The 27,213-nt window shown below is 39.8% G+C and overlaps 1 protein-coding gene across 1 annotated transcript in view; it reads left to right on the top strand.

Annotated features, from left to right (window-relative positions):
* ZCWPW2 (zinc finger CW-type and PWWP domain containing 2) overlaps positions 1-26,941 on the top strand; it is a 113,413-nt gene extending 86,472 nt beyond the window's left edge. The window contains exons 8-9 of the mRNA XM_078851333.1: positions 6,392-6,513; positions 26,618-26,941. Of these exons, the coding sequence (XP_078707459.1) occupies positions 6,392-6,513; positions 26,618-26,791 (296 nt within the window). The 3' untranslated portion in view covers positions 26,792-26,941. The remainder of the gene's footprint in view (positions 1-6,391; positions 6,514-26,617) is intronic.
* Positions 26,942-27,213: the final 272 nt, after the last annotated feature.

Raw genomic sequence — 27,213 nt, 5'->3', positions numbered from 1 at the left:
ACACCTTCTTTTGAACTGTTTGAAATGGGCTATTCTCATTACCACTACAAAAGTGATTTTTCCTCCCTTGGTATCCTGCTGTTAATTGAATTGTCTCATTCAACTGACCTCACACTTGGTAAGGCAACTCCCATCTTTTCATGTATTTATACCTGCTCCTGTATTTCCCACTCCATGCATCTGATGAAGTGGGTTCTAGCTCATGAAAGCTTATGCCCAAATACGTTTGTTAGTCTCTAAGGTGCCACAAGGACTCCTCGTTGTTGTTGCTGATACAGACTAACACAGCTACAACTCTGAAACCTTTCCACTAGGGTTCATTCCACTTCATCAGCCTTTTTGAACAACATACCCATAGTGGACATTTGCAAAGCTAGCAACATGGTCATCTGCACCTACCTTCTCCAGACACTACACTTTTACTTAAGCTTCCTGAGCTGAAGTGAACTTTGGCAAGATGATGCAGCAGGCTCTCTTCAAATAATTAAAGTCCCACCATTCTCAAGGGTAACTTTTGCTGAGTTGCTTACAGTTGAATGTGTATGTGCACAACTATTCAGAGGAGAAAAAACGGTTACATACCTGTACAGTTAACTTTTGTTGTTTGTATGCACATATACATTCCATGTCCCTTCTGCTTCCCTGTTACATTGAGTCTTTTTTGGATGGTCATGTGAAGGAATGGAGAGGGCAGCAGGGCCACAGCCAATTTATGCCCTCAGCTCCATGCACAAGTGTGGGAAGGGGCACATGTGCCACCCACCAGTACGGCTGACAAAAGTCTCCAACTTGAATACATTGGGCACAGATATACCTACAGTGGAATATGTATATGTTCACCACACATCTCAAAGAACAATAGTTATTGTACAGGTAAATAATTTTTAAATTATTATTTTAATAGTTTTAACACAGTGTGTATTCCAAAACCAAGTAAAGATCTTAATAGTTAGCATCCACATCTGAGTGCTTTAGTGTCAATGACATATTCAGCATGATATAGGAACCTTGTGGCGGAACAGGGGACAGAACCCATTCTCCTCAGTCCCAGTCAGTGTCTCATAGCATTTGATCATGTAATTAAAGACTGTATCATTCATCTGTGTTTCTCACAGTGTTTTGTTGAGATGGCTGTGCAAGAATTGCTCCGTTTTACAGAGAGAATAACTAAACACATAAATTTGGAAAAAGAAAAGGAGTACTTGTGGCACCTTAGAGACTAACCAATTTATTTGAGCATGAGCTTTCGTGAGCTACAGCTCACTTCATCGGATGCATACCGTGGAAACTGCAGCAGACTTTATATACACACAGAGATCATGAAACAATACCTCCTCCCACCCCACTGTCCTGCTGGTGATAGCTTATCTAAAGTGATCATCAAATTGGGCCATTTCCAGCACAAATCCAGGTTTTCTCACCCTCCACCCCCCCCACACACACAAACTCACTCTCCTGCTGGTAATAGCCCATCCAAAGTGACAACTCTCTACACAGTGTGCATGATAATCAAGGTGGGCCATTTCCTGCACAAATCCAGGTTCTCTCACCCCCCTCCAAAAACCACACACACAAACTCACTATCCTGCTGGTAATAGCTCATCCAAAGTGACCACTCTCCCTACAATGTGCATGATAATCAAGGTGGGCCATTTCCAGCACAAATCCGGAGAGTGAGTTTGTGTGTGTGTGTGTCCCCGGGGGAAAAAAAGGGGCGGGGGTGAGAGAGCCTGGATTTGTGCTGGATATGGCCCACCTTGATTACCATGCACATTGTAGGGAGAGTGGTCACTTTGGATGAGCTATTACCAGCAGGAGAGTGAGTTTGTGTGTGTATGGGGGTGGGGTAGGGTGAGAAAACCTGGATTTGTGCTGGAAATGGCCCACCTTGATTATCATGCACATTGTAGGGAGAGTGGTCACTTTGGATGAGCTATTACCAGCAGGATAGTGAGTTTGTGTGTGTGGTTTTTGGAGGGGGGTGAGGGGTTGAGAGAACCTGGATTTGTGCAGGAAATGGCCCACCTTGATTATCATGCACATTGTGTAGAGAGTTGTCACTTTGGATGGGCTATTTCCAGCAGGAGAGTGAGTTTGTGTGGGGGGGGGTGGAGGGTGAGAAAACCTGGATTTGTGCTGGAAATAGCCCAACTTGATGATCACTTTAGATAAGCTATTACCAGCAGGACAGTGGGGTGGGAGGAGGTATTGTTTCATGATCTCTGTGTGTATATAAAGTCTGCTGCAGTTTCCACGGTATGCATCCGATGAAGTGAGCTGTAGCTCACGAAAGCTCATGCTCAAATAAATTGGTTAGTCTCTAAGGTGCCACAAGTACTCCTTTTCTTTTTGCGAATACAGACTAACACGGCTGTTACTCTGAAACATAAATTTGGCTTAATCTACTTGAGAGACAATGTGGCTAAATTAGTGAGATTTAGATCTGCTATAGCAGAGATCTGGGTCCTATTCCCAGCTCTGTCAGAAATTATCTTTCAGAAATGATCACGTGCAACCTCTCAGATCATCAGTTAACTCATTTAACCTCTTAAAGTAATGGCCTAAGTGAATATGGGCTGTGAAGGATACAGTTGTTAACAATGATCAGTGGAAGGGGGGAGACTCAAAATCATCATCTCCTGGGTTCCCAGTCCAGTACATCTTCACCTAAGCCAAGAAGTATTTTGTCTGTGTCTTGTCTTGAGCGCTGGCTTTGTGCATTTCATATGTAGGAGGACAAAATAAAAAACAAAACAAAACAAAGGGTTATATTAGAAAGTACCTGAACTATATGTGGTGTTAGTTGGGATGGGTTAATTTTTTCAGACTAATAGTTTATTTGACACACACACACACACACAACGGAAAAAAAACCTGAACAGGTTGGTTGACTCAAAACTATTCACAAATTTGATGTGAATAATTCCAACCAAAAATATTTTGGTGGTGGTAGCCATGGCTAATTCCTTATAATATTTAGCCCAGTGGTTAGAGCATTCATTGGGGATGTGAAAGACTAAGGTTCAATTCCCCACTCTGCCTGATGTGGAAAAGAGATTTAAAAATACTCTCCTAGCTCTCAGGAGAGTACCCTTACCACAGCATTATGGGATATTTTGCAGTGGTCTCTCTTAGTCTTTCCTGTGGAAGTTCTACTTTTTATTGGCGCATAGACGTGAATTTGCCTCTCCCACATTCTAGGTGAGTGCCCTAGCCACCGGGCTACAGTTATTCATTTGCTCTGTCTTTCTGATTCAATGACTATTCATTGCCATTATGAATAACTATGAATTGACATTATGAATGACATTGACTGCTATACCATAGACTGATATCACCATCACCTCTTCCTCTTCCTCCTCCTGCTGCTTTGTGAATCTAGCCCTTTAAAAATGCCTGAAATAGAACATTCAACCAAAAGCAGGTTTTTTTCAATTTTGCCAAAACATTTTGCAATTTTTGGATTCAGTTAATTTAGAACTGATTTTTATTTAGTTGCCAGCAAAAAAAAAAAAAAATCAGTTGTTCACCCTATGCCGGTTCCTACTGCTCCATTTATAACGAATGCGTCCTCTGAATAAACAAACAGTAGGCAAAGTAACCTCAGAATTACAAAGAGTGTTTTTCAATATGACATGAAAAGCACTACAAAGAAAGAATAATTACAACAGCCCCATGATTATACTGGAATCACTATAGGTGGAGTCCCAGTAGTTTATTTGTCAACAATTTAAATCTTTTGTATCAGTTCTACATCCTATTCTGATTAGACTAATTATTCATGTGCTTTCCAGTGAAACAGTTAATAGGCAGAACTAGGATATCAAAATAGCTGCTTCACTTAATGAAATACATTAAAGATTGCTTGGACCACTTGAAACGCTTCACAGCTACTTCTATATGGTATATTATAGAGCTAAAACTTAATATTTTGGATTGACTCAGTTATATAGTTTGTGTTCTCACTGGTGCTGCACCTGGAATTACAGCACATAAACATATAAGAAAATATGTCTGGCTATGGAACAAACTCTGCATTGCATTGTTACAGATATAAAATAGACTGAATTGTGATTAATCTGTTATTTGCCCAGATTTACTTGTCTGGTATCCCAAGTTAGGCTAGGTACAGTCTAATATGAAAAATGCTCCAGAATATTGGCTGGAAATGTCATTTTTATAAGCACATCTTTCAGAAGAATTCTCCTGTCCTCAGCTATTGTCCGGATATATGGTCTGAAATGCAAAAAATAAAATTCCTGACAATTCTGTACCTACTTCACTTGAGCACACTAAATTCAGAATTCCCCATAGCTTACCAGGATTAAGCTTTCAATTATTGGGAAATTCCAGGCATCATACATTTCTTTGATTTAAAAGAAAAAAATAATGTTTAGATAGGAAACATTTTGGATCCCCAAAACTCCTTTTCTACAGTAGGCTCCATGGCATTATAGTTAACACAGATAATCTGTTTGGGCCTTTCTCAGCACAAGAACAACTCCTCTTACAAAGTAGAAAAGGAAAGGCTTTTCATCTTCTCTTTGCTCAATCCTACTAAGGTCTCTATGGGACAAAAATCTTCATTTATGTGACTGGACAGTATAAGGTTTTGGCAGAATACTATCAAACAGTACACTGTATAAAATATAACATCTTGTATTTTTCAGTTTTGTAAAACAAGTTGGGATACAGTTCATATGAAAGATTATATAAAAATGTATGTATGTATCTATATAACTGTAAAGTATGTTACCCTTATATTCCTCATAAGCACTACTTACATCGGGGTGGCCAACCTGAGCCTGAGAAGGAGCCAGAATTTACCAATGTACATTGCCAAAGAGCCACAGTAATACGTCAGCAGCCCCCATCTGCCCCCATCTACCCACACTGTGGTAATACTAATGATATTCATTACATGAGAAGAGCTGAAGAAGAGTGTTGTGAAGCTTGAAAGCTTGTCTCTTTCATCAGCAAAAACTGGGCCAATAAAAGATATTACCTCACCACCTTGTCTCTCTCAGATCCTGGAACCAACATGGCTACAACAATATATATACACATATATACAATATTACAATAATACAATATATTACTGCAATATATCAGTAATGTCAGACTTTCCATGAAAAGACATTTTTAGGGTTTATGAAGCTGGTACTGTTGTGGAAACATCCATGTGGGCTTTACTGCACATTTTGACAAGAGAAGTTGGTACAATTATTGATATAGTCATTTATGAGGGTAGTATGTAATAAGTTTACTTGAGAAGGCCTTCTTCTGGCAGCCTCTAAAGCCTCAGTAAGGTGAGATGAAACGGTCCCACCTAGAAATTAAATTGTTTCAACTAACCTTCAACCTGAAGGTTGCACTTAATACTTTATTAGCACAACAGAATCTCTTTATAATCTTATCAAAGCTGTTTACAGAATGTCTTGCTTTAGAACAGCTTCCTGTGTTCTTTTTTCTTCCAGCTTCTCTTTAAAAATAATTACATTAAATAAAATGCTTTCTAACATTTTTCACTAAAACCTACAGTGTTGAAACAAAAATAAAAGTTTTGCGCCAAATACTGTTAGTTTGAATTTACTTAATTTCAAATCAGCTTTGACAGTGAAAAACTTTTGTGTTACACACTGGAAAGAAATAAGGCTGGTCAGAAGGGACTGTTTGAGCTTTCTCATGGTAGCATTGTGTTGTGTCCATTTATGGAAAGGTGGGAGATGACCTTATGTGGCGTCCTGCCCCCATATTCCTGCTGCCTTTGGAAAAGGCTGCTTGCAGCTGCCATCATCCTATTTCTGTAGGAAGGAGAAGAAAGACGACCAGTGACCTATCTCCAAAGAGCTCTGCTTTAGCAGAGCCTCTTGGCGTTGTGAGTTTTGTTGCATTTTGTATCTCCTTTCAGAGATTTTCTATCCAGAAAGCTCAAGAGATATATTTTGTAAAGTAATTTAAGAAGCAACTTTTTATTTTTGTTTAAAAAATTTTCAGGCAAGTTTCTACCCATATCCGGTATAAGAATGCTATACAAATTGCAAGAATTTTGGATAACAAGATAACTCTTACTATTCTTCACTTAATCTTGTCAATTGTGTTGATTTCAAATCATTAAAGACCAAAGGATGAATTGTTCTCACATTTGAAGCCAGTAAAGTTACTTTGGATTTTAACCAGTGTCAGTGATAGAGGAATTTAGCCCCATATGGTTTTACCACAGGAAACCCATTTTCTTTTCCATGTTTGGAGTAGTGATTTTCCCTGTAGATTCTCTGTATCTGTTCCCCACTGTTTTAATTGACTGAGTAATAAATACTGTTTCATTAATAATATTGCATTAATATACATATATATTTTAGCTAAATTATGTATTTTGTTGTTTTATTAGTTGTCTCCGAGACAGAAGTTATATTAAAAGATCTAGAACAAATTCTCAGGCATGTTGCAGACCCTTTAAAAACAGCTTGTAGGTTGGATGGAAATGGAGAGGGAAAAGATACAGGAGAAAAGGTATGAATTATACATGGTATTGCTAACTAGTTCCTGGAAACATTTTTAATTTTAGTGGAATTTATGCTAGTGCTTAAGAAAGTTTTAAAAACTTTTAAATATGTTTTAATGGCTATATAATGTACTTCTGAAAACAATGCATACTGCCCACTTTTTGAATGCAATATATTTAATTAATTTATAATAATGATATAAAATAAAATTGTTTAAAGAGCATATTTAATACAAACCAGTTTCACCGTATCCTACATTTAAAACAGAAGATATTTGAAATTAATATTCATGATTGAAATCCCAGTCTCAGGGAGATGCATCCACTGATAGCCCCATTATTAATTATACTGCAGATGTCTGCATGTGGACAGACAAGTAGATCTCACTTGAAATAGTCGTATACCTATATTTCAAATTTGGGTGCAGTATATCTAGCTAGGAGATGGCCTCTAGAGATCCCCACTCTCCCTACACATGGTCCAGGATCACCAAACAGCTAATCTTGTATCTGCAACACAGTAAGTTACCTTCTTTATTCACGGGCCTGTTTAGTTAATGTTTATTTTGTTTCCCCTTTATTTAAGTGTTAATAAAAAAAGCACCTTATCAGATCATCTTTGAGTGATTGACCACATCTATTGCATTATTGGTGCACATACACAACGGGTGTGAGAGTACAATCTTTTAAAATAGCATTGTCTTTCAGGGCCATATCTGCACCCTCTGGTGTTCCATATCTGAGGTCATAATGGTGAGGTGACCTTCAGTTCCTTCTTACTGCCGAGGGCTACAAGATGGAAAACCTTCAGTGTCGATGCGCAATGTACAACTGATTTTCTAAGTTAATTCTTAATTAGTTCTCTAGCTATAGTTGGTTTTGTTTAAGCCCGTTGGCAAAAAAAGAAAAGGAAAAAAAGAAAGGGGGAAAAAAACCTCTTCAAGTTAAGGATTTGCTTTGGAACCAGACCTTGCCCCAGACATAGTGAAGTCAAAGTCCCCTAGATTCAAGACCTATGTCTCTTGTGAGGCAGCTGTTCCTATTATGGACACCCTAACTGCCTCTTCTGCCTTGGGGAAGTACTTATATCATGCAAGTTTCTCTATGCTGCTTCTTTTCCGAAAGGATCCAAAAGCAAGGGAATCCCACCTGAAGCTTTTCTTCTTAGAGAAGTCCATGATGGCCTTGTTGTCTCCTGAAGGAGAGACCAAATTACTGGATCACACCAGGTCTGTGAGTTCTCCAGTAAGTCAAGTGTCTACCCCAGGCACTAGAGGTCATTTGGCACTGAGGAAGTCCCACTTCTCTACTGTGGAGTCAACCAAAGCTTCCCTACCCTCCTTCACTCAACACTGAAGAGAGAGGGTGCTTACTGGTGATCACAGACACAGCTCTCCCTCCCTGTCACTGAGCAGATCTACCTTAGGAGGCAGTTCAAGGCCCAGACTGGATCCTGCTGATGCTTTGACACTGAAGGGTCACCAAATTGTCTTAATGCAGCTTAGAGAAACTACTTGCTTGCCTGGTACTGACAAACAAGAGTCAAAGCATCTGACACTAAAGCAACTGGAACTGAAATTTTAAATGGCAGAGCTTCCCATGCCAGCACCAAAGCTCCTTGCACTAAAGAATCCAGTGTAACCTAAGCTGTCAGTCCTAGTACCACGCCTCTGGTACCTGCGATGGAGCACCTAGCACTTCACTTTATGGTACCAACCTCGCTTCTCAAGGTGGAGGGAACACTACCCTCTTTTTTTGTGGTACCCATAACATTTGTAGTACCAGAATACCTAATGGTATCAGACCATTGATATATACCTAATGGTCTGATACCATAGGTATATAAATCTAATGGTATCAGAAAGATTTATATCCCTTGTCCTCCACTTCAGAAGGACCAGAAGTGATGTCACTAATATATTTACCTCAGTAGATGCTCTGTGAACCAAGATTCCCCGACAGAGAATCCAATGGGCACACTTACAGAAGAGGGCACAGAGACACTTGAGAAAAGCATCTCTTGTGGTATCCTCTTGTGGCACTGCTGTACCAGCAGAGGGGCAACTAGCTACAAAGACCTCATTACAAGCTGCCTCAATTCTCTGATACAAACAGCTTGTGGTATGGTGACTACAATAATGATGCACAGGACCTCCTGTTTACAGTCCTTAGGAATTCCAGAAGAGGTTCAAACAAACATTGAGGCCCTTCCCTTTGAGGGTTGTGATCTTTTCAACAAGAACTGACAAAGCCTTGCACACATTAAAGGACTTGAGAGCCACCTTATACTCCTAGGCATGTACATGCTGGCTCTCAGAAGGAAACAGCGTCAGCTTCAGAAATATCAGAGACGGAGGCAAGCTTCCCAGTGCTATTATGGATACACAGATCCAAGCCTGAGAGGAAGAGAGAGAGTTTTCAGAGGCAGAGACCCTCTGCCTCTTCCTCTTCCACTGCACACCCTGAATTCACACTGTGCCAGCAAGTTTGATGGTAGGGTCAAGAGTCTCTTAGAACATCTAGCTTCTCCTTCTCACTCCCCACCCCCTTTTGGAGCCACCTGTTTTCTTATTGAGAAGCCTGGAACCAGATAACCTCGGACCAATGAGTCTTGGAAACAGTGAACAAAGAGTACTCCATTCAGTTTTAATCCCTCCCTACACACATATCCCCTTCCTTATTCTCCTTCAGGGTTCCATTTCATGAAATATTGCTAAGAAAGGAAGTGAGGCAGTGGAAGAAGTGCCTGTAGAATTACAGGGAAATTTATTCTCATTATTTCCTACTCCCAAAGAAGAAAGGGGACTGGCATTCTATTCTGTAACTTAGATGACTCAACAAATTCATCATTGTTTCCAGTTCAGGATGGTGAATCTAACATCTATAATTCCTACCCTAGATCCTCAAAATTGGTTCACAGCTCTCAATTTAAAAGATATCTACTTCCGTATTGCTATTCACCAAGCCCATAGATAATACCTCAGGTTACTAAAGGAAAACATTCATTATCAGTAGAGAGTGCTCTCCTTTGGTCTCTCCATGGCTTCAAGTATTTTCTCCAATTATCTAGTAAAAGTGGCAGCACACCTGAGAAGACAAAGGATTCAAGTCTACCCATACTTAGATAACTGGGTAATTTGAGGGCAGTCATCTCAATAGGTGAACAGCTCAGTCCAAGTAACCCTGGAACTCTCCACTGCTTTAGGCCTCAGACTCAACAGAGGAAAGTCTACTCTTAGCTTTACTCAAATAATTGAGTTCATAGGAGCAGTACTGAACTCCACAGTGGCAAAGGTCTACCAACCACAGGATAGGTTCCTCACCATTCTAAGTCTCATTGATCAACTTCAGGCCCACCCAAAGACATAGGTCATGACTTGCTTCAGGCTCACGGGATACATGGCCTCCCATGTCCTTACATGACATAATTTATGAGATTTCACCTGTGCTCCTTGCAAGGGTGGCTGAAAGCAATGTATCTCCCCAGCAGACACCACATACATGTTGGTCACAATTCCTCAGGAAGTTCTCGCCTCATTAGATTGGTGGAAGGACACTCTAGACATGTACAGCAGAGTGCCATTCCCACCACCTCTTCTCACTGAAATGCTTGTGTCCAAAGCACTCACACTAGGATGGAGAGCTCACTTAAGAGTCAGGGACTCTGGTTCCCTCAGGAGTTGAAACTTCACATACATATCCTGGTGAGAACTGTTCATCTATCATGGACAGCAGTCTGACCTGTACTCTGGTGACAGCCAATGCTATGTACTACATCAAGAAGTGAGGCAGAGCATGCTAGTTGCCTCATTGTCATGAAGCAATCCACTGCTGGGACTGTTGTATCAGCCCTCAAGTCACACCAGTGGCTCTATACCTCCCAGACCTCAAAAATACACTAGCAGATCAGATCAGCAGACAATACTCAAACAGTCACAAATAGTCAATCAAGAATTCTGTTCTACAAGACATCTTCCACAAATGGGAATGTCCAAGAATAGACCTGTTTGCTTCAGACCAGGACAAGAAGTGTTAGAGATTCTGCTCCAGAATGGCAGCCAGTTCAGGCTCTCTGTCAGTTGACTTCCTGACTTCATGGACTCTAGGACTCATGTATGCCTACCATCTCATTCCTTTGATACTGAGGGTCCTGAGGAGGCTCAGATAGGACACAACACTTGGTGAGGATGATAACCCCAGCATGGCCCAAGCAGTTTTGGTATTTGGGCCTGATGACGTTGACAACACAGCTTCCAGTCATGCTTCTGATACACCTGGGCATCCTAATGCAGACAAAGGGCCAAATCCTGCACCTGGAACTGACACTCCTCCAGCTCACAGCCTGGATGCTGACTGATAACCACAGACAGATCTTGCTCCACTGCAATCCAGAATAGCTTAGTATGCAGTAGAAAAGACTCAACAAGGATGACACGTGAATAAATGGAAAAGTTTCTCTATTTGGGTGACACAGAATCATTGACCACCTTGGAAGGCTGCAGCAGCCTCCATTCTCGATTACTTGCTAGCCCATAAGCATTCAGGTCTCTCCATCAGGTCCTCTAAGAGCGTATCTGGCAGATGTTATTCTCTTGCTGAAAGCTACACAAACTGGTCACGTGCAACAAATGGCTGGGTTTCTCATTCACTTCTTCCCATCAGTCAGGGACTCTGCCCCCTAGGGCCCCCCTTATGGTAGGACCACCCTATATGGTATTCCACAAGGACGAAGGGACATAAAGACGTTATTTGAAATTTTTACCTAAGATAGTCTATGACTTTAAACTCAACTTACCAGTTTTCTTTCCCAAATGTCATACTACTCAAGGGAAAGCCAAACTTCACACCTTAGTGTAGGTAGGCCTGGCCTGACATGAGTAATTAAACACATGGGGGAGGCCTCCTTTTTGGATGATAGTATTAGGGAGATAAATGAATCATCAGGCTGAAAACAGGACATCTGAGCTAAATAAGATGAGTAAATAGATCAGTAGGCTAAAAAGACAGAATGTCTGAGCGAGATAGGAGAGAGAACACCCAGGGAACCATTTACTATGAACAAGATAACAATGGACAAGATAAATTAGGAATGTAGAGATGAGGTAAGGAGTATGTCAAGTATGGACAATGCATGGACAGAGCATGCTGTACAGGGATTGCTTCCTGCAAAGTAACCAAGTCAAAGTGTGGTGCAATGTATAGTAAACGCAATGAGATATGTAACATATTTAAAAGGACAGGGTTTCTGTGTAACTTTGGAGCTGTGATGTACTCTGCATCCACCCCCCCCCCTACATTTGAGACTGATCAATTCAGTGTAGTGTTGCTGTATGCCAAATAAAGATACCTGAGTGATGAAGTCTGGAGTCAAACTGAGTTCTTGGGAAGCTGAGTGGAAAGAGGTCTTGTAGGGAATCCCAACACTTAGCTGTTGTCAGGTCTCTTGGCAGCCTCTGCAGTTTCTCTTTTGGTGTTTCAATTTCAGAGATTTGTAAAGCAGCTACTTGGAGTTCAGTCCACACCTTCATTCATCACTACTTTTTGACAGAGGGCTCCAGAACTGGTGTCTGCTTTGGCAGAACTGTATTACAATCATTGTTTCAATCAACTACCCCTGTGGGACTTGAATTACTGCTTGTGAGTCACCAGAAGTGGAATACATGTGGATGATCACTCAAAGAAGAAAGAGCAGTTACTTACCATACAGTAACTGTAGTTCTTTAAGATGTGTTGTCCACATGTATTCCACAATGCACTTTCTTTTTCTCCTGCTGCGGAGTCCTTGTCAATATGGATTCTGTTTTGGCAAAGGAACTGGAGTGGTTGCATCCCTATCACCCTTTATGCCCTCAGCTATGAAGTCCCAAAGGGCATGTAGAGCACTATTCAAAATGATTCTAGTCTCATTCACATGGGGTGCATGCACACCAGAAGTGGAAGACATGTGGACAACAGATCTCAAAGAACCACAGTTACAGTAGGGTAAGTAACCACTTTATGTGGGTAATCCAAAATAATATAAACCAATGGGAAAACTGGCTGATTAAACCATGGTAGTATTTCTAAGGAAGCATTTGCTGAATACCTTATTATCATGTAATTCTATCTACTGTCCGGTAAATCTACTTTATTTCCTATTTAAATAATGGAAGAGATGTCTAACAGAAAAATCGGCATGCAACTAGAGGATAATAGAAACATGTGCAATGAACAGCATATATTTATAAAGAAAAAACAAACAAATTTGATAACTTTTTTATCAAATTACAAAATCAGTTGTAAAAGAGAATTGATTACATATAAGATATCTGAACATTAGTTAAAACATTAGACACTGTTCCTTATAAAATCTTACTTGAAAAATTAATCCAAATTGGATTGAACATGAGTGTTCTCACATGAATTGAAAACTGTCTCAGGGATTGTAAATAAAGAGTAATGATAAACTGCATAGGCTCCACATCCATTGGGCTGCTAAAGTACAGAGCCATAAGAGACAACGGGGAATGGTGATCTGATGGCAAATTGATAGAATTACTTATATCTTCTTATAGTTCCACTGGTAGTTACAGGCTTACCTGTTAGCAACACGGACCAGAGTTGAAAGGCAAATGTTACATCTGACAGAGAAGTGGTGTTTTCCAACAGTATCTACCCTATTGGCTTGCATCTTGTGCCTGTGCTTCCTACCTACGACCAGGAAGGAAGCTTTCAAATATTTTGAGCTGTTAAGAATTCATAATGAGTCTTAATGTCTTTTTAATTGTCTTACTGTCATAAAACAGATCATTTCTGATTGTTTGTGGAAACAGAACTTCTTGCACTTCAATAGGCAAGCAGAAGACACCACAAATTTGGTCATCTTAATGTACCCTCTCTACATCAGGGGTGAAAGTGAGCCGGTACCGGCCTATACGCAGCCCACATTAACATCCCTGCCCCTTTTGCCTCCCCTGTCGGTGGCCCTGCTGGTAGGGTCCATACCGGCAGGGCTGCAGACTGGGGGGAAGGGGCAGCAACTTTAAAGTGCAGCTGCTGCAAAGGACCTTGCTTAAAGGCCGATGACGGGGTGGGCAAAGGGAGCAGTGGCCAGAGCCCCGGGCCCTTTAAATCACCACTGGAGCCCCAGGTGGCACGGGCCAGGCAGCCTGGAAAGGCTGACTGGGGGATGCTGACCCCCCCAGACCTGCCCCTCCCATTCCAGGGTCCAGAAGCGGAGCTGGCCCCAGCCCCCATACCAGTAAGTCTTCGGAGTTACTTTCACCCCTGCTCTACATACATGCACATGATACATCATTTGATAGCTTATTATGTCTTAAGATGAGGAATGATGTGGAGCTGTCAAGTGGTGCCATTACCATAGAAATGGGGTAAACAATGACACCATCAACACGTAAAAATTACCTCTTTGAAATACTTGTATTTGTTTCTGTTAGTTTAATGACTCTATGTAGTATTTCAACCTATTGCATCCAACCTTTAGATTCTGTCCAGTGCTGTCTTTCTGTAGTTTTCACTTATTCTTGTCATATCTGTCAAAGACTTCAGTTTTAGTTTTAGCTTTGTCAAATCCTTTTAGGACCTGCCTCAAGTACTCAGCTGCCAGTTCATCAAATCTGTGGAATTTGTCTCCAGCCATCATTTGTATGACAACCATGGCATCTCTGATGTACACTGTGGTTTCTTTGTTGCATGCTCTTAGCTTATGGATGCTTTCAGCTTGAACTTCCACCTGATATCCTAATTCAGCTTTTTCTGTTCTTCTCATTGTTCCATTAGGATGCAAGGGGGACATAGACACAAATCTTATTGGGAGACTAAAAACAGTTATCATTGAAATATATCTGTGTCTTGCTAAGGGTAGGGCTCTGTGGAAAACAGGTTATGGCCTGAAAGCTGCTGTGATTGTACCTCCCTTGCAAGACTTAAATTTGGTCTTCTTGGATATGTGATCAAAAGTTTTGATGCCAGATTTCTTGACTGGGCTGAAGAAGCTATGTATCCCATGAGAATCAAGTGCTCTTCTCACAAATTTCTTCATTTGTTCTTCACCAATATCTGCTATTTTCAGTAGAGACTCTTTACATCTGATATTACATGCAGTTCAGTAGATACGTTGATAAGCACCTCTTGGATGTGATTCAGGATTAAATGAATTTGTCATATTGTTGATGACATTATTTGTAAGAGCAGTAATATGTTCTTCATACCTCTTCAGTGCAGGGGCAAGGACTCATTTGTAGACTTTGTCTTCACTACTTCTTGTTAGGCCATTTCTTTCTCTCTTAGCTTTTGCATATTCATAATATGAAACTGTGCATTGCCTATCTGATACTAATTCTGACCTATGCATAAGTGTCACTGTATTAAAAAGTTAGTTTCTAGAATATTTCAAAGGCTAATACTGCATGCATAGGCAATTACAAGTTAAAACCTTCTACCAAGCAGATACTACATTATATGTACAAAAGCATACAAATGGAGACTCATTACATTAGGAATTCATGTACATTTATAATTACCCTCTATGCAGTACAAACTATGTGCACACAATCTACTGTTACTGGTGCAAAAACTTAAGTATGAGACTGATATGGTCAGAAAATTTCAATTGAAAATATAGAAAATTATTATAATCACTTGTGAGATACTTTGACAATTAAGCATATGCAATGTGAAAACATTTAATGTTAGTATATTGCAAAATGTTGATATTTGCCATTTTTGCCCTGCTAAACAGTGTCATCGTTTATGAAAAAAAATACTTGCAGATTGAAAACCAACAAAAATCTTTTAATACATTGTCATTTGGTAGCTTTGACCAATAAACACCACATTAAGGGGTTGAAATTTACTTAAAACAGTAAAAATTGTAGTCAGAGTCATGTTGCAGTGTTTCTGGAAATATGCAAAAATGACACTCTCATTTTGGGTACCATTGTTTCACTGTGCTTACAGGCTTATAGCACAGCTTGGAAGTTCCACATCCTACCTCATCTAAACATATATAAAATAAGCTTTCAATTGATATATGATGTAGATGTGTGTATTATGGTACATTAAACACCAAAAATATGGCCCTTTTTGGAAAAGTGCCACCTGCCTACAAGAGGATTGTCTCAATTTATAGCAACATACTCTTAAAACACAGCATCATACTCCTTCATCCTTTACTGTTGTTATGCCTAGTGTTAGTCTTTTTTATTTGAAAAGGAAATAGTTTTGCAGGATGTTTTATTCTCATGGGCTCTTCTTCAGTGGGATAGTGCCTGAAGCCCTTTGAAGCTTTATCCCTGATACTCCATTCCCTTCATAGCCTTTGGAACATTAGTTCCGTGCATTGCCACTGCATTCCATGCATTGCCACTACATTTAAGGTTAGAGTTCTTCTACCCACTCCTTGCAACAGTATCCGGGTACTCCAGTGAACACAGGGCTTAATTAAGTCTTGTTTAGAGCCCTCTTTTTTAATTCTAAGGTTGTTTCTCAAAAAACACTGTTCCTTTGATTCTCTTGGGCTGTGGGCCTCTTAGCTCCCCTTTGCTGGGCTTTGTTTTCTAAGCTTTGATTCCATGTGCAAGATAAGATGATTCTTTAGGTCAAAATGGTTTCAGAACTGGTAAGGCCATATTTATTGGCTCTTCCTCTGGTAAAAATATTGTGTACCTGTTTGTACTTTAAATGATGGGATATGCCTAGTACTTCACATAGCCTTTTATTTTAGCCAAATTTTGGAAGCAAGGAATTGGGATAGGTTTGCACTGCCCAAAAATTCTTAGTTTAGCCTTGCTACATCCTTTTTTCTTTAGAAACTTTGTACTTCATGGGGATATGGTGTACAATTATTTGTTGATCTTTGTGGGAATTTGCCATGAGAATTTTGCAATATGTATTTAATAAAAGCTTCAAAGAATAACTGCTATGATAGGAAAACTTTCAGATCTATTCGGTTCTGACATAAACTGAATGTCCTTCTAAATTGTCTGTTTTAATTATTCTTGCTAATTACAAAATCATTTGTTTGCAGACAAGGGCTTTTTCCCTTTTTTAGCAATTCTCCTATTTTCTCTTGCAATAAAGTCATAGTGCAGGGTGAAAGGCTCTCCCCTCTGTGAGATAAATATAAATAGGCTTTGCAAATGGAATCTGGAAGGATGAGTTGCCTCCCTCCTCCAACTTCCTCTTTCCTGTTTATATAGACTCAGTAGAACTGCTACATGACATGGGTAGGGAGGGATTTGACTGGTTGGCTATATATAGCTTTAAATTCACTGGCCATATCCATGCACTTCTCCCTGCACATCACTCCACCAAGATAATCACTCCATACTACTGAAGATGAAAGATGGAGTCCCCTGATCTCCCCCCCTCAGAGAACTATTTCTTAGGAACACAAGAGTTGATCAGAGGTCCATCTAGTCCAGTATCCTGACTGTTGATAGTGGCCTAGACCAGATGCTTCAGAGGAAGTGTAAGAAGCCTGGTCCGATGTGGGATAATCTGCCCCCTGCATTAGGGATAGGTTAAAAAGGTATTTAGGCACCTAAAAATACAGATAGCTCTTCGTGGTGTTTACAAAAGCACATAAGTAGGTTAGCCACCTAACTCCCACCTTACCTGCTTAGGTACTTTTGTAAATTCCTCTAGGTGCCTATATTCATCTTTAGGTACCTAAATACCTTTATGAATCAGGCACCAGGTCTCATCCTGATCCTGGAGATTGACAATCCCTGAAGCACAAAATTTAATATCCTTTCCAAACTTTTTATAATTAATTATGAAAACTCTGGATAGCCATATAAATATCCAGTCTTTTTCAATCTCATGTTCTAGACCTCAGTTTATTCCTGTGGCAATAAGTTCCAGACGTTAGTTTTTTAAAGTGCTTCCTTTTCTTGATTTTGAATGTTCACCTTTTAATTTAATTGATTATCTCCATTGTTCTTTATTATTATTATTATTTATTATTTATTATTATTGTGAGACAAAGGAGAACAGAAATTCCTGATCTGCATTCTATATACCATTCATTGTTTTACATACTTGCATTGTGTCTCTGATCATTTGTCTTCTTTCTAAGGTAAACAATCACAGTCTTTTCAATCTCTGTTCTTGACAAACCTAGATCATTTTTGTCATTCTCTGAACTCCCTCTAATTCTGCAATATCTTTTTTGAAATGGATAAGGCTGCACCATATATTTATATAAAGGAATTATAATATTCTTTGTGTTATTCACCATTCTGATCCTTATCCTAACATCTTGTTAAATTTATTGACCACAGGTGCATGGTTAGCAGAGGTATTCATTGAGCTGTCTATAATGACACTTTCTTGACTTGATACAGTTAACTGAGAACCCTGAAAGGTGTATCAATACTTTAAAATTTCCCCTCTAATATGCATTATTTTGCATTTATCAACATTGAATTTCATTTACCATTGTGTTGCTCGTTCATCTGGCTTGTGTAGGTCTCTCTGACGTCCCCAATAGTCCTTTCTGATCCTGATTAAACTTTGTGTCATCTGGAAATTTTGCTACTTCACTGCTCACCCCAACTTTCCAGATCATTAATGAGTATAATGACAAAGGACCTTGTATAGAACCTTGAGGCATACCATTGTTAACTTTTTGCCATGATGAAAATTGACCATGTCATCCTGCATTTTGTTTTCTGTCTCCTAGCCAAGTTTTGATCCATGACAATACTTTGTTTTTCATTCCATAACTACTTAGTTTATTTAGACTTCTTTAAAGCCCTTGACAAGGACCCTCAAAAGAAGCTACTAAAGAAGCTATGTCAAGTGGTTCTCCTTTATCCACTATTTTATTGACTCTTTTATTCACTAAACTATTCATTCTAAGAGTTTAGTGAAACACACTATTTTCCTTTACAGAAACCCATTGAACCCTTTTAAAATATAGATAGATCATTTGCTACCCTCCAATCCTTTTGAACAGGGGCTGTTTTTAATGAGAGCTTGCATATTTTTTAACAGCTCATCTACTTCACACTTAAACTTCTTCAGAATTTCTGGATGTACTCCATTGGGCCTGGTGACTTAACACATTTTAAATGATCAGTTTGCTCCATTTCCTCATCTGATACCTCAGTCTCTGAGACTGCCTCATCTTTAGTAGCAGAAAAGAGCAGGTGAGGAGTAGATATCTCCCCAGAATTCTCAGCCGTGAAGACTGCAGTGAGCTTCTCAACAATGCATGTATCTTCCTGAATTGCTCCCTTAATTGCATACCTACCAGTTCTTTCACCAGCTTCCTGCTTCTCATGTAATTAAAGAGTTTCTCGTTATTTTTGTTTTATGCCTTTAGCTATTTGCTCTTCAAAATGCAGTTTGGCCCTTCTAATTTCCCTTACATTTGTTGCCTACTGTAATTTATGCTTCTGTTTATTGGCTTCACTAGGATCAGATTTCCAAAGTTTGAAGGATTTCTGTTTGGATCAACAAGCCTCTTGAGGCTTGCTATATAGCCACATTGATTGACTTTTTGTTTTCCTACTATATTTATGTTCTTACAGTTTGCATTTGTATTTCTATAGATTCAGCAGTCTGGTCTTAGATTCATCAATGCAAAGATGAGAAGGGACCATTGTTATCTTTTAGTATGACCTCCTGTATAATACAGCTATAGAAGTTCCCCAAAATAATTCATAGAGCAGATCTTTTAGAAAAACATCCAATCTTGATTTTAAAATTGTCAGTGGTGGGGAATCCACCAAAACACTTAGTAACTTGTTCCACTGGTTAATTACTCGCACTGTTAAAAATTTCCAGTCTGAATTTGTCTAGCGTTGACTTCCAGCCACTGGATCATGTTATACCTTTCTCTGCTAGATTGAAAAAGCCTATTGTTTAATATTATTCCCCATGTAGATACTTATTGACTATAATCAAGTCACCCCTTAATCTTCGCTTTGTTATGATAAATAGATTGAGCTCCTTGACTCTAGTTTTCTAATCCCTTAATCATTCTTCTGGCTTTCTGAACCATCTCCAATTTTTCAATATCCTTCTTGAATTTTGGACACCAGAACTGGACAGAATATTTCAGTAGCAATCACACCAGTGCACAGTACAGAGGTAAAATAACTTCCCTACTTCTATTCAAGATTCCCCTGTTTATGTACCCACAGACTGCATTAACCCTTTTAGCCATAGCATTACACTGGGAGGTCATGTTCAGTCGATTTTCCACCATGACCCTCAAATCTTTTTCAGAGTCACTGCATCACAGGATAGAGTTGCCCATCCTGGAATTATAGCCTACATTCTTTGTTGATAGATGTATACATTTAGCCACATTAAAATACATAGTTTGCTTGTGCTTCATTTACCAAGAGAACCAGATTCCTCTGTATCAGTAACCTGTCCTCTTCATTATTTACCACTCCCCCAATTTGTATGTCACCTTCAAACTTTATCAGTGATGATTTTATGTTTTCTTCCAGGTCATTTATAAAAATGTTAAATAGTATAGGACCAAGAATAGATCCCTGTGGGAGTTCATTAGACCACACCCACTCAATGATGATTCCCCATTTAGAATTGTCTTGAGAGCTATCAGTTAGCCAGCTTTTGATCCATTCAACAAGTACCATGTTAATTTTGTATCTTTGTGGTTTTTTAATGAAAATGTTGTATGGTACCAAGTCCAATGCTGTATAGAAGTCTGTTACATCAATACTATTACCTTTATCAATCAAAATGTAATTTCATCAGAAAAATATTAAGTTAGGATCTATTTTCCCTAAACCCATGTTGATTGGCATTAATTATATTCTCCTCCTTTAATTCTTTATTAGTTGATTGCTATATCAGCCACGTCACTATCTAACCCTCAATCAATGTCAGACATGATAGGCCTATTATTACCCTTTTTAAGTATTGGCACAGCATTAGATTTCTTCCAGTCTTCTGGAACTTCTCTTGTATTCCAAGATTTATTGAAAATCATAATTAATCGTCTTGTGAGATCTTCACACAGCTATTTAAAAATTCTTGGATACAAGTTATCTGGATCTCCTGATTTTAAAATGCCTGACTTTAGTAGCTGCTGTATGACATCCCCCTGAGATACTAGTGAAATAGAAGGAGTCTTCTCCACTCAAAACTTTTATCTCACTGGATTCTATGGAAATCTTTATATGCAGTGCTATTCCCACACCTCTTTGCTCTAGTCTGTCTTTCCTATATTGTTTACAACTTGGATGCAGAGGATATGCCTTCCCCTTCCATCCCAATGGATAGACTCATCATTGTCTGCTCTCTTTTATGGGAGTATGGTTACTTTCTTGGGCAGGCAGGGTTTTTTTTCCATTCCGTTTGTGAAGATTCCTGGGCCATCTGCTCAGCTGAATTACTGAAAAAGACCCAGGGGGCTTTTAAGGATGCTCTAGGACCTGGTAGCATTGAAGGAATCTCTGAACAGATCTCACATGTTAGCTATGCTTAATCCTTACCTGAATGGACAACACAGTAATTGTATGTGCATGTTCACAAAAGATATAATAGATTAAACTGTGCACTTTCTGAAGACTCTGGGACATCTTCTTTTCTGCCTTCTACAAGATACAGTGAATTGTCTATTTGTGTAAATGTGTTTTGATGAAACGCAGTTTGACCTAAAGCATTGCCTCAACAGGCAAATTTCCTCCTCCAAAATATGGACAAAATGAAAGTCATATTGTAGGGTACTAAACATCATTTTTCTGAACACAATACCTTCCATAAGATGTGGAACCACTGGTTCTAAAGCATTTTGACTTAAAGCATTGTCCAGCATGTGGGGCCAAAACTCAGAAAAAAAAATAAAGCCCAGTAAAGGAGAGTCTTTCATACTGTACTCACTCACATACAGAATACAGGTGAAAGGATTAGATCTAAAATGCTGAATTTGTGAAATCACAATAATTTCTGTGGCAGCTGATTGTGTTATGACAAGCAAAATAGATTTTACTCTAGGATCTAGAACAAGGTAAACTAAGTTGGGAAGGAGAAAATTTTCATTTAACCTCCACCCCTCATTTCTCAACATGGAAAGCTCCATCAAAATTTTAATTACAAAAAGAAGAGAAAAATATTAACTAAATACATTGCTTCCTCTATAAATGTTTTCTTCTTTCCAGTTTTCCCTGAACTGCCTTTTACTGAATTCAAAATTTGTACCCAAAAGGAAAAAGAGGATTGGTTATATGACGAGCCTGTCAAATGAGTATTTGATAAAAGTATTGAAGCTATGTTCTCCAGTAGATAATAATGTTATCTCAGCTTTTGGCATAAGTCTTCAAGAGTAGCATAAGAGCATCTTATTGAAATTACTTAACATTTTATTATTAAAAAAATTAAGCTACATACCTCAGCCTATGTTCATGCTTTCCTGAGAATGAGTATGCAAATGCAACAGTAGGAGGAAAGGTCACCTAAATTTTGTTTAGAAAGTTGGCCACTCCTTAAATGCCTCTCTGATGAAACTGGAATAGGTCAACATTAGCAGAAGGCTCTCCTACCTTCCTCTCATGTCCTACACTCATTTATCCAATGTTTTAATATTCTCTTAAAATGAAAAATGGACTGTAGAATTATCATTTTGTTTATTGACCTTCAGCATCCTACAGAATGCTGTTCAGCATTATAAATGTGCTACATTCCACAAATCAGTGGCCTCTTTTGTTCTTGCCCATTCCAGAATCTCTCATTCAATAATGTTTTTATCATTCTGTTCCTGCTATAGTTTTGTGACATCAGTTTGTGTAGCATACAAGAAAAATTTTACATTTTGTTTAGCCTCCCAGTCTACAAGTTTAAAAGATAGGAAACAATTACCATGAATAAACAGTTTGAAAGCATTTAAACATTTTTATGACAATCAGCATTTATGAGCCTAATGGTAGTCCTAGTGGTGCATATCATGCTTAATCCTCACTGGAAATCTGGAAGCCCTGAGTTGGGGCTGTAAACAAAACAAATGTCCATTCTGCCTTAATACTGGTTGAAAAATCTTAAAAATCAATGGCTTGAAATTATATATTAAATATTAAAATTAGTTGTAGGATTGTTTAATACTAAAGCAAGGTGAAAATTTGATTTCATTGAAATGTTATACTGTCTGTCCTACAAAATTGTCACTTTATAGCAAGATTAATGTCACTGAGAGTCGACTCAGATATGCCCATTATAATTTTGTTAACGACATGAGTGCTTTCCAAATTGTTCAGGTAGAAATGGGAAAAGGTGAGGGCAGATAGCTTCTACTTGTGGAACAAAGTGTCCAACCCCTTGACACTACAGGTGTCTTGAAATCCCTATAAATCTCAAGACACCCTCGGGGGACAAGAACATCTGAGCTTGTCTGCTGTTCCTTTGGCTCCCTGTTTCCAGTGTCAGCTCCACTCCTTTGCAGTGGACTGTCACCCAATTTAGGAGTATGAGGAAGGAGCTCCTGTCTATTACAAATCCATCTAATTCCCAAGGACTATGTCATACACAAACAGTTGTTCTCTCTTTGGGGGTTGGGTCCATAAATTCAGTCGTGATGGGTTCTTCAGTCTCCATTTTTTCAGTAACAGAGTCAGATGGTTTGATGGTCAGGCTGACTCTCCAGATAGCTTTTTCCACTTCTGAACCCCTCCAGAATTTTCTCTGCCTCTGCAAGTAAAGCAGGTGAAAAGTTAGGAAATCTGTAATTTGGCCATAACCTGATTATTTTTTACTTCTTTTTCCTGTTTTTCTAGGTTCTTTTTCCCTCAGCTGTCTGGTTTTTTTCCTTTGTACAGTGTTACTGTCTTTTTAAGGGCTATTAAAATTCACCTCACAGAGCTCCAATCTCTCCCCACAGATTATCCCTGATATGGGCTGAAAAAGCTTGAAAGAAGGGTCAGGACAAGGGTTGAGTGTATTGAAGGGGAAAAGTTTCTTTTGCTCCTCCAAACTTGGTGCTACCAGGATTGAAAAGCAGGCTGTTGGTCTGCCTCATAGGATAGTGTGGTAGTAGCCATAGGCAAATGGGGGCCCCAGTAAGACAAGGCGCTGAAGAAAGTGTCACAGAACACTAGAACCCATACCGTGACTACTGACATGGACCAGGCCGCATTGCCAGGTATCCCGCTGCAGGAGTGTGCACTGCGGAAGCCACCAGGAGCTGAAAAACAGCCAAGGACACCGGGGCTCAATCTGCAGTCACTGATGCAAACTAGGCTCCATCGCTGGGTGAACGATGGAGGCCCCAGGAGCGCCAGTCAACAGAACTGGTGCATGGTAAAACTGCAGAACTCCAGTCACCTTCACTCCATCCGTCCCCTCCACTAGTCAAAGGATCATGACAGGGAGCTATGAGTGTTGCAAGGACCTCCCTTTGTCCTTATCATACCTCCTTCCATTCAAGGGTAGCTCCATGGGATCTTTTCTAATATTAAATGCTTTGGGGGGGCGGTCAATTTTTGACCCACTCTCTGAAGTGTCACTATATTTCCTGACAATTAAGGTCACCTTTCTAGTGGCCATAACACCCACATGAAGGGTATCAGTTGAGAGCCTTACCTGACCCCCCTCAAAATTATGTTTTTTTCTATAATGAAAGAGTGGTTCGACAAACAGACCCATCATCCATTCCTGAGATAATATCCTTCTTCCCCTAATCCCAGGAGATTTCGCTCCCCTCTTTTTGCCCAAATCCAGACCATCCAAAAGAAAGGGTTTGGCACATCTTAGATGTCTAGAAGGCAAATTAAGATTTATGTTTACAGTACAAAATCCTTCAGTAAAGCTTCCACTTTGTTCATTGTAGAATACCACATAGCTAAGGGTCGGAAAGCTTCCAGGTCCTCCATAGCAAGGTATATTGGAAGGGGGAAGATTTTCCAAGGAATTTTAAACTAAGGGTAATCTCTCTCATTCAAGTTTAAAGCCCATTCCAAGAAGGCAATGGCAGCTTCACAGGACGGTTAGTCCAGTGCACCATATGTACAGTTTTGCAGGGCAGCCATCTTGGGTGTCCCTGCATATGTTGGTTAATTTCTGTAAGATTAATAGACTTCAGTTGGGTGAAGCAGACTTTTGTAGGACGATTTTCTAAGCCATAGCTCACTCTTAGCCAACCCAGCAATTGGTAGAGATGGGGGTGGGTTGGTAGTATTGCTACAAAAATTGGATGACTACTGAATTTATGAACCCATCTCTCAAAGTGAGAGTGAAAAAAAATTGTCTCACCTGGAAATTTTTGTTCTGGGTAGGGGGATAGGTCCATAAATTCATCCCGCCCTGTATTTTTTCATCTCCTTCTTTCGGGAGGTTATTGCTCAGTAATGTTGCATTGTTTTCTTCCCTTTTTAGGGAGAGCTAAGGGATAACAGTATGACCCTTGGGGTTATCCCAGTTCATGTGTTTTTGTCAGGTTAGACAGTTCTACTTCTTAGAACTTCAGGCAGACTTTTTGGCCTGAGGGCCAAATCGGGTTTCAGAAATTGTATGGAGGGCCAGTTAGGGGAGGCTGTGCCAGCCTGGGCCCCTGCCCCCTATCCACCGCCCATTGCTTCTTGCCCCCTGACAGCCCCCCCAGGACTCCTGCCCCATCCACCCTCCCCCCCGTTCCCTGTCCCCTGACCAGCCCCAGAACCACTGTCCCTGACTGCCCCCCAGCGCCCCATCCAACCCCCCCTCCTTTCTGACTGCCCCCCTGGGACACCTGCCCCCATTCAACCCCCCCTCCCATTCCCTACCCTCTGACCGCCCTGACCCCATCCACACCCCTGCCCCCTGACCACCACCCTGAACTCCCTGCCCTCTATCCAACCCCCCCTGCTCCCTTACCGCGCAGAGCAGTAGTGGCTGGCAGTGCTACAGCCATGCCGCCCAGAGCGTTGCACCAGTGTAGTGTAATAAATTGCTCTCCGTAACTGCTACCCGTAGCACATTCCTACATGGCGCAATTTAATACACTACACCATCAGCATGGTGCACTGAGGCTGCGGGGGAGGAGGAGGAACAGTGAGGGAGGGGCCGGGGGCTAGCCTCCCAGGCCTGGACCTCAGGGGCTGGGCAGGAGGGTCCCGCGGGCCGTAGTTTGCCCACCTCTGTCTTAGATGCCGGGCAGATTTTTGCTATTGTTAATATGTGAAAGTGTTTTATTCAGATTCGATAGCAGCTTTGGAAGCAACTCTCTGGAGGGGCTATTGAGTGGGAGGAGTTATCTAGAGAGTCAGCTCAGCCAATTAAAACACCTGACTCCACCTCCTATAGCAGGGAGACTATAGAACTCATCACTATTGAATTTATGGACCCATATCTCTACCTAGAATGACATTTTCTGGGTAAGTGAGACAAATTTTCTCACTTAACTAGTCTACCTCTTTAGTTCCCTCTTAAGAACCATAGTGCCTAAGACTTAGAGAGGCTTCTGTATCTGGAGTTGAGGAGAATACTGCGGAGGCAGTGCCCTGACACATACATTCATTTGGGGGTCTTTGTCCATAGTTTGATAATCTATAGGTTGCATAGCGAAGAGTAGCATTACTTCCCTTTGGTTTGAGATGCATTTCACAATATTCTTGGTAGAAAGTGGTTCTTACATTTAAGCTTCAAAAATTAAGGTCTCAGTAAAATGACAATATAATAGAAGAGATTTTGGTTTATTAAGGGCACATCTATTGGAGGACTTACTGTTCAGTAAGCTGTGGTGTAAATCTACAGTGCTCCAGCATGTCATGCACTAAGGGTCCATGGGCACTAAAAGTTTCAAGTGCGTTGACGTGCTGTGGTTTGAAACAGCAGTACGTCAAAGTGCATTAGGGAATTTTTCCTGTACATCAGTAGGGTCCACACAGACAGTTAGTGCATGGCCTACTGGAAGTGCTGTAGATTTATACCTCAGCTTACTGCGTATTAGACATACCGCTATATTCTTCCAGATGCTTTACATTTACCAAAAAGTATGTCCAGGCAAATTCACAGTTTGACTGCTTGTGATGAGAGTTTTATATATATTTGGACTGTGGATTGTTGACATGTTGACTGAACTTGATAACAAAGCATATTGCTTACTATTGTTGTTTTTAAATTTAATGTAATGCATCTAGAGAATGCATATTTGCTTTTCAGGTAACTAAATGCAGCACAGAGAGTACTGAAGGAAGGCCAATGGAAAACGACACCCAAGAGGATTGTATTATTATTGATGGGATAGCTTTCAGGGCTGGGGAGTGTATTGAGAACATAACCAACAAGTTTAAAGAAATAGATTCTTTAATGGCTGAATTCCAAGATAGCTTTTAAAAAAAATAAGGAACCACTCTATCCATTTTTCTATTTAGTCATAGATTCTTAAGTGAATAATTTGCATAGTTACAAAGGCAGTTATTTTAATTAATGTTAAATGTTACCTGATAACATTGCTAACAAAAGTAAAATATATTTTCAAGTTGATAGGAGAGACTTAAAAGTAAATACCCATTTATAATTTTGTTGTTATTTACATGGAATATTTTATTAAGGCTTGAAACAAATTGTAAATAACTGAAAACGATTTAAAAATAAAAGCAGATAAGCTTGGTGTAGTGATTCTGAACACATCTTGAATTCTGGAGGGATTCTGGCAAGATGGTGGATCTTCAGATGTTCAGAAGGAATTGATCAAAGTAAATCCTCTAGTAGTCATAAATTGCATTTCAATCTTATAAACTTAACTACATGCCTTT

This window comes from Lepidochelys kempii, chromosome 2, assembly GCF_965140285.1.
Source record: "Lepidochelys kempii isolate rLepKem1 chromosome 2, rLepKem1.hap1, whole genome shotgun sequence".
Classification (NCBI taxonomy): domain Eukaryota; kingdom Metazoa; phylum Chordata; order Testudines; family Cheloniidae; genus Lepidochelys; species Lepidochelys kempii.
This window is presented reverse-complemented; position numbering and strand designations above follow the sequence as displayed.